Raw genomic sequence first — 9,097 nt, forward strand, 5'->3', positions numbered from 1 at the left:
TCTAACTATAAGACGTTATTATATAAATTTTCTAAATTCTTAGTGTAACGATGGCAAATAAAATACGATAAAATCTAAACAGATCTCTTATACTGCTTTGAATCTTTAGATAATATAGTCTAGAATTCCCATGCGATAATATATGACCTCGCATATAGCGATTAAGTAGTTTAAATAACTTTGTAATCATGCTATGCATATATGTATATATGCCAAAAAAACCCCACAATCTGTAATACGAATATTTACTTTCTTTGAAGGATATCTCTTATATTATCGCAAGCTAGTTGTGTGTACTTTAAAGAAGAAAAAAGATTTTGATTATCCTCTTTATTAGAAAAATTATGTTGGAATATTTTTTAATCACTTTCTTTAAAAATATTAATATAATACCTTAGGAGCCGATAAGAACTGTGGAAACTATTTGAAGAACTATAAACAGAAAAAGAAGTATGTATAAATTTGTTCTTTATCCTCAAATTATAGAATAATATTGACTTTTCTGTTTTAAAAGAATACTATTATTTTGCAATTTTTACAAGAGGCCTTTTAATGAAGAACTATGGAATAATTCTCTTCGAAACCTTCATAAAATAATCTTTTGTTTTATAAAAATAATCAAAACTAATTTGAAAGAATGCTTTCTTATTAATACTCTACTAGTTTAAATAAAAAAGTTTAATCTCAAACATACTTATTAAAAGATACATAATAGATTTCTGTTATTTCTTAAAATTTTAGTCTAGCCAAGATTTTGCGCAGTGAATTTCAAAATTTTCTATTATCATAACTTTTTTAATATTTGGCATATCCAATTGCGACATATTTAAAAAATTCTAATTATAGTAAAATTAATTTCTTTATCGCAAGATTTTTTACAAAAATTTTATGTATTAGAAAGATATACAGAGTAAAAACAGTCCTTTAAAGGATATTTAATATTATTCGTAATTAAAGAGTAAAGATACCGTCAATCTCTGAAACAGTCTGCGATACATAATATTTATCAGATGATTATTTAACCATAAACTATAACTATAACTATAACTATTTAACCATAAACTATTTCCTAAATAGCAATGAAGATATTCTGTTAAATAATATAAACAGTTGTTTATTAATTAAGAGTAAGTGATATTTAATAAAATGTAAATTAATTAAATGAAAATTCTTATCAGTACATGCTATATTTAAAAGAAATTATTTTTTAATGTAGTTTATAGCAAAAAAAATTTATTAAATTATAATTCGTTTTTTATATTAAACTTACATAACCGAGATAAATTTGAAATTTTTCGAATTTAATATTTGCATTAACAAGTAACTTGTACAAATTCAGAATGTATTAAATATAAAAAAGTCTTTTCTCAAACAATCTGGGATAGATATATCGATAATTAAGGATTTTATTCGTAAAAATTTGACTAATTATCAATTAGTCAAATTTTTACGAATAATTTACAATTCAATTCGGTTAATTATCAAAATAAAATCATTTATCGTGATTTATAATCATTTAAATATTCATATGGAATTTTTAGGAAACTGAATAATTAGGCAAAATATTCATGATATATGTTTTTATATTTTTTTGCTAATAGACAGTTTGAAAAAATATATTTTAATGCCAAAAATATATTTTAATGAAATAAAAGAGATTATGTTTTGCAATATACACATTTAACTCGTAGGAAGGCTCAAAGGAAATCCTTAGCAATTTAAATCATGCGAAATAAAGCGTTACTTGTAATGCCATTACTGTTACTTTTATTTTTCCTATAATAACAATTTGACAATGATTTTATAATTTTTCATGATGGTAAATATAACGTCAGAGTTGGACAAATCATATGAAAAGTAATTCATTATTAATGAATTACGTGACGACATAAAGTAATGCATTACTTTTATGCATGTGAAGTGTGAAGTAATAAATTAATTTTTTAATCAGAAATGCGTGGTAACTATTGTAATTATTCTTCAAAAGTGACTTTCTTTAGCGTTATCGTTACTGTCATGGAAAAAAAATTGTAAAATAAATATAAAATTGTTATTATAAAAAATAATGATAATGCGAGATCTACAAGAGTCATAGCCGATCTTGGCATCTTAAGTCGTAAATTAATCAATCAAAATCAAATATAAATAGAATAATCGATTATAATTGATCAATTTTCTATGATTTCAGACCGTCTACGATTCCTATAATAAAACCGGCCGCATTACATGTTACTTCCCATTCTAATGCTTATCATAATGTCTTTAATTATGCTGTATTACTTTAAATAAATAATGTGCAATTAAAAGATTTATTGTTTTCCATTAAAAAATATATACATCGCAAAATGTGTGGCTATACAGGGTGTTCCAGAATAATCGTCAAATATTTCATGTGCTGGTATAGAGAGGATCAAATAGAATCGAAAAATCTTCTACCATTTTGCAATTTTGCAATAGTTAATAAGATGTTAATTACTTAAAATTGCCAAATATTTTCTCTCAATAATTTTTTACTTAAATAAAATTAATATTATTAATTGATTTATTCTATCGAATCTTATTCAATTTAATTGTTAAATAAATTAATTAACAATATTAATTCAGATACATATTTACATTTTTCTAATTTTACAAATCAGAACTGATTGTATGTATTAAAAAATTACAATAAGAAGTTTCAGAATTGCAATTCTGTATGTTTATTAATTGCATTTAATTCAATTTAAGAAGTTTCGATATTACTCATTATATTTTTTTTTATCTTTAATTTATTAATCCGCTTCTTATTTTAAATCTCTCTTTGTAGAGTTACAGGAAGAGATTATGTGCTGTTTAACTGATGAAAACAAGCTTGTCATTTGAAATTGCACAAGTATTACCAAATATGTCATCATCGTGCCAATCAGCTGAGAAAGATAATCAAAATTATTAATTTAAAAAAGTCAATTTATATTAAATTACTTACATGATATATTTTAAATATTCTCACCGAATGAAGAAAAGTATTATCGAGAATAAAATATCCGTTAGCTGTAAACTGTATTTTGCGATGTAATAATTGAAGCGAAAATTTCTTGAGCTGTAACATATCTATGATAAATATCGTTATGATGAGCACTGTTTTTAGAAAGTTTTAATTAACTTTTTTACCTCTGTTTTTGTCTCTTTCCCGATTGCACAGTTTAAAAGATCATGCACTATATTGCCCGTTGTCTTAATCTATACAATAAATTTATAATTGAAATATTTCGTAAAATATTTGGGATTTTATATACTAATAAAAATATTTTGTTTCATTGATTGAAAATGATATGATTAAAATGCGATCTTATTATACTGATTAAAATGCTTACCTCGATTAAAATGCTGGTAATTCTATTGGTAAGGAGAGAGATGGGATAAATCAGAAATATTATCCAGATAATGCCATTACTAAGAGTCCCATAATCTAAGGTCTTCATCAACAGAGGTGAAAGAACCCAGTAACCATTATATATGAGTGTTAGAAAGAGAAAAATGATGCCGAATAGTACTGGTAGTGAATAGAAACTCGATACATCATTAGACATTTTACAGAGATGACAATGCACATCTCGCAATTGCAAGAGTTGATGAACGGCCGAATTGTTGACTACGATACAACGCGTTTGATAGAGAGACTGCAGTCGAAAGTCAGATGTACTGGTAAGGCTTTGTATCGCTCGATTTACATCAGCAAAATCTGTCTGAATGACCGTTACCAACAGGAAATACTGTATCAGTAGCCAACCCACGTAAAATGTCGGCAGAACATCTGTCAGCCATGAGACTGGGCCCGTTTGGATGCCCAGAATTTCAGTACACAGGAGAAGTATCAGCAGACAAATCTTCAAGATGCAAACGATGATTATAGTATAGAAGATACGCTGTCGTCGTAGCGAATAATATAGATCATACAGACGATCTATCTCATACTCGATGATAATTAATTGATTAGCGATCCGCACCAAGAACTTCTGGTCAATGCAGTAGCTAATCAAAATCGCGCACATCACCAGGGCACCAAGTACAGTTTGCAGAACCTCAATGCCTACAGTCAAATTCGTCTTCTCATCGTAATCATCATTAATTCTGTATGGTATAGACATATAGTTCGAAGCTATCATTAAGCTACTCAGCACAACATTGTAAACGATTCCTAATTTGGAATATTGAAATGTATATGACGTTCTCTTTTTGTATATGACGATTCGGTGGACGAATGTAGCGAGACCGATAAGCTTAAAGAACATTATCAATATTCTGAAAGTCCAAAATAAATCTTGATGTAATTCTGATTTCACTTTCTTTTCATTATTTTTTTCCGCAAAAGAATTTTCTTTATTTATATTTCCAAAGAAATTGGAGGTTTTATTGATATTCATGAAAGTTAAATTCTTAATCGAAGACATTTTTGCAATGACTATCTTCTTCCTTAATTTTTTAATTCTAAGTTAATATTTATTTCTTTTCTTTATTAGATCTTATCAATTTATCAATATTGCCTTATATTTCATGATTTATAAATATTTATTTATATTTTTTTTAGGAAACTAGTTCAATTCTTCTTAATATTTTTTTTAGACATTTATATATAAAGATTTTTTTTAATTTGTGTACTTTGAGTCTTCTTACTAAAACGTTTCACGCATATATCGTTCATAAATTGATAATTTAAGAGATTCGTTTTATTTTCTTGATGTCTGTCTTCAATTGCTGTGAATCCAAATTAATTATCGATCATTTAAATATCATATACAACTAATTATGAGTTCGATAAATATTCACGTGTATTCTGCGGTTTATAATTCATATGAAGTAGCACTGAACATGTAGCGATGCAAATATCTTTCTCGCAAGCATCACATATGCAAAACATTATTAAATATTAAATTTGTGAAAGTTATAAATGATAATTATGATAAGGAACATAAAGTCAATAATTTAGTTCTATTTCAGTCGACATGGAAATGAAAATCCTGCAAATGGAAATAGTAAATTTTTACAGTTTTATTATTAGAATGATATACTGGAATATTTATCAACTAGAATATTTATCAACTGTACATATGATATGACACACACACACACACACATACATACACGATAATACATTCTTTGTAATTTCTCCAGCTGTAATGCTAGAAAATAATAGGCTATTATTATTTTTAATTATCTTCCCACGTCTGTAAAACCTTGCAATTTTGTCTCGCTGTATCTCTGGATTGAATACATATTTTTTAGTTCAAAATATGTGATTTATACCTCAAAGTCAAACAAAGACAGATCAATATGATTCAAATAAATAATTCTGTAATAAATATTCTGTTATCAGTTATCAGTTCGGTTAATACTGTCTATTATCATTCGATTAATTATCAAAATGGAATCATTATCACATAAATATTCATATGAAATTTTTAGGAAACTGAATAATTAGGCAAAATATTTTCGTGATATATGATTTTATACAGTCATTTTTTTTTTGCTAACAGGTAGTTTGAGAAAATTTTAATGCTATGAAATATAATAGATTACGTTTTACAGTATATATATATATATTTAACTCGTAGGAAGGCTTAAGAGAAGACCTATAATTTAAACTAGGGATAGGAAATAAACTAGGGATAGGAATTACAAGTAAATGATTTACTTGTAATGCCGTTATCTTGTTATCTTTACTTTTCCTATAATAACAATTTGATAATAATTTTACAATTTTTCATGATGATAAATTAATAATAATTAAAGTTATATAAAAAGTAACTCGTTATTAATGAGTTACGTGACGACATAAAATCATACATAAAACCAGAGTTAGATAATAATTAGTTGAAAGTTAAAAAAAAAAGTTAAAAAATTAATAACTTTTAATTTAACTTAGTTAATTTTAAATGCATTAAATTTTAACTTAACTAAGTTACTTTTAAACGTTAACTTTTTAACTTTTTTTTAAATTAAAAAATTTTTTTATTGTATCTCTTTTAAATATTTTAGAAAAATAGTAAGATATAATAAGATTAAAGGCGTATATTCGTAATTGTATATTTTAAGACCAGTTAAGTAATTTCTTCTAAGATGCTAATACAGCTCTGATTGGTTTATGTGGTTATGTTTTATGCTATAAGTCTTAGTCCGGATCTACAATAGATGTTTTAAGCCGCAAGTCATAAGAAATTGACAATCAAATATTCTTTTCGCATTCGATTGTAATTGGTCAATTTCTTGCGGCTTAAGATTTATTAAAAAATAATCTCTATTAAAACGTAATCTTGTATCTTTTCTATATGCTAGCTGTTTTTAAAGTTATATAACTTATATAGTTATGTCGTTATGTGTTATATATACTTATATCACATATGAATAAAAAAATTAAAAATTTAATTTACTTAACAATTTATATTGTAGTTATTTAATCTCATTTTAAGAAAAATTATTTTAAAAAACATTATGATTTAAAAATAATTTTTTTCAAAATTAACTTTTTTTTTAACTTAAGTTAATTTAATATTGACTTAACTTACGTTAAGTTAATTTTTTATTCCTTCAACTTTTAACTTAATTTTATTAATTTTCTAAAGCCATTAACTTTAACTTTATTCAGTTAAAAAAAAACATTAACTTACTCAACCTTGTTAAAACATATTATTTAGCGGAGGTTACACAATATTAACTCTGTATGAAATAATATTTGGAGCCGAGAGTATTGTATGTAATAAGATAAATATGAAAGAGAAGGAAAGGCATGCTGCAATCTTAGATGCAAAAATAAAATTTGTGAATTTAATGTATAGTAGAGGAAAGTGGCGGAATTGTGCACAGCGAGTAATTGCATCCTAATTTAGTACTTTTCCAATAAACGAAGATATCACCGTGGTGAAATTTTTACGCAGAAGATCATCGTCGTAAGATATAATTAAAAGATATGACGTAATATACATTGCTAGCCAGAGAAATACAAAAAAATGAAATCACATCTTTTCTGTTTATTTTAACATTCAGAAAATAAGGTGATAGGTCCGTATTTTTAATTTATTTAAAGTTGCATACGTTATTAAAGTACATTATTATGTGCATTTTTTAAGTTGTTATTTATTAGGTTTAGTTAGGAATTATTGAAGTAATCGTATTTCATACCAAGTAAAGTTGCGGCGGGCAGGGGCAGCGAAGTAAAATTTTTCAGTATATGGAATTCCCGAAGATAGATTAAAAGAGAGAAGAGGAGGAGATAAATATATTTCCTCATACTTATATTTTCTACATAAAATAAAAATAGCCACTCTAATTTTACATTTTTTAATAAAATTATTAATGAGCTCCTCCATATTTAACTTCGACCGAATCGAGAATTTCTCGATAAATGTACAATGTCGCAACACGATTTAAACATTTTTGTTTCAAATTTTTGTTGATCAAAGATAAGTCTTAAATAAGAAAATGACCTTTCAGTCGAACAAGTTGTAGGAATCGTTAAAAGAACGAATAAATTTTACGTATGCTAGTACATATAGTATGCTAGTTCTGATCTCGGGATTGTCTTGTAAAAATTACATTACATCTTTCAAGCAACGCAGTTTTATATTTGTAATTTCTAAATATCTCATGTAATTTAAGCTTTTGTTCATCAAAACAAAAATTTTCTGATTTAATGTCAAACTTTGATGTGAAATTATAAAACTGAGTTATTTCTTAGACTGTAATATTGTTGCCTATCGCAAAATTTTCAAATGAATTTAAAAGAATCATAATTTCTGAATTGAATCGATCATTCATTGACATTATGACATGCATCTAATGTGCAGTGGATATGAGTCAAGTAGGTGCTGTTGTTTTTATTTTTTATTTCTATTTTTTGGAATATTTTCATATTTTATCATTTATTTTTCGGGAAAAGTAATTTGAGTAGTGGCATTAGAATATTACTTAACTCGATAGTTTCTTTTCTCCAGAAAACAGAATAAACAGTGCAACATTTTTCATATTTAAAGTCAAACACGAAGCTGCTAAACAAAACTGGCAGTAAGATTTTCCGCGGCTAAAACAGTGCTATCAACACAAAAGTAACACTTTTATTCCGCTTTCTGGAGAAAAGAAACTACCGGTTAAGAAATAATGCCAATTCTAATGCCATTATTCAAATTAGTTCCCCCGAAAATATATGATAAAAATAATTCGGAAAATAGAAATAAAAAATAAACATAAAAACAACAAAAAATAACAAAAATATAAAAATAACAAAAAACTAATAAAAATAACAAAATAAACAAAGTAAAAATTAAAAAATAAAAAAATAAAAAAACAATTGTAATGCGGTCATTAAGATATTCCTTAAAGACAGTTTCAACTCTATTAAACGCAGAGCAATTGTTTTTAAACTCATGTACATGTACAAAAATATCATTAGAGCCTAACAGCGACCCGTGACAAGCGACTGGACTAAGCGTGATGGCGCGCCCAGAGTGACAAAGCGACATTGCTTTATTTTTCGAGCTCTTTCCAAACAAATGCGTGCCCCATTATGTCCTTTTACAGTAACAAAGATCTAGAGATCTGGGATTACATTTTGAACTATATTAAAAGAAAATTGAAACTGGCCTTTTAGTCGCGCCGCCATTTTAAAAACAGTCAGAAATCGTAAAAAATGGTCCGATCGGAAAAGAGTATTTTCATTTCGTGAAAGAGCGTTCAATTTTCTATAAAAAAAATGTCAATATTTCTTTCATTTTTTTGTTTTTCATGCCCACTGATGACAAGCGAAAAGAATGCTTTTCGACGAGAAGAATTAAAAATTGACAGCCCTACAGTTCGGTAATCAGTTAATTTACGGGTCTATTATTCGGCATAAAATCTTTATTCATTAAACAATTTAAGCTCAAGCAGAAAGAAATCCATGAAATTTCGCTAAATAAGTAGCTAGCTTGATTCTGGAATGCACCATATACTGTATAACTAGCACTAATTTTTTCGTTTCTTCTTGGCATTATTATTTCATTTTTGCCATTTCAGTCAAAATCTATGTGCATTATTATTATATTAGTTTTGTATTTTTTTCTTAATATATATAATATTTAAAATTATT

The 9,097-nt window shown here is 26.3% G+C and overlaps 1 protein-coding gene across 1 annotated transcript; it reads right to left on the bottom strand.

The window, feature by feature from the left end:
• Positions 1-2,783: 2,783 nt before the first annotated feature.
• Positions 2,784-4,127, bottom strand: LOC108694919 (putative gustatory receptor 28a). The gene is made up of 4 exons (XM_018204613.1): positions 3,354-4,127; positions 3,151-3,219; positions 2,990-3,079; positions 2,784-2,906 (listed from the first exon to the last, which is right to left on the bottom strand). The coding sequence occupies exons 1-4, from the start codon at positions 4,125-4,127 to the stop codon at positions 2,784-2,786; spliced, it is 1,056 nt and encodes a 351-aa protein (XP_018060102.1).
• Positions 4,128-9,097: the final 4,970 nt, after the last annotated feature.

This window comes from Atta colombica, unplaced genomic scaffold, assembly GCF_001594045.1.
Source record: "Atta colombica isolate Treedump-2 unplaced genomic scaffold, Acol1.0 scaffold126, whole genome shotgun sequence".
NCBI classification, from domain to species: domain Eukaryota; kingdom Metazoa; phylum Arthropoda; class Insecta; order Hymenoptera; family Formicidae; genus Atta; species Atta colombica.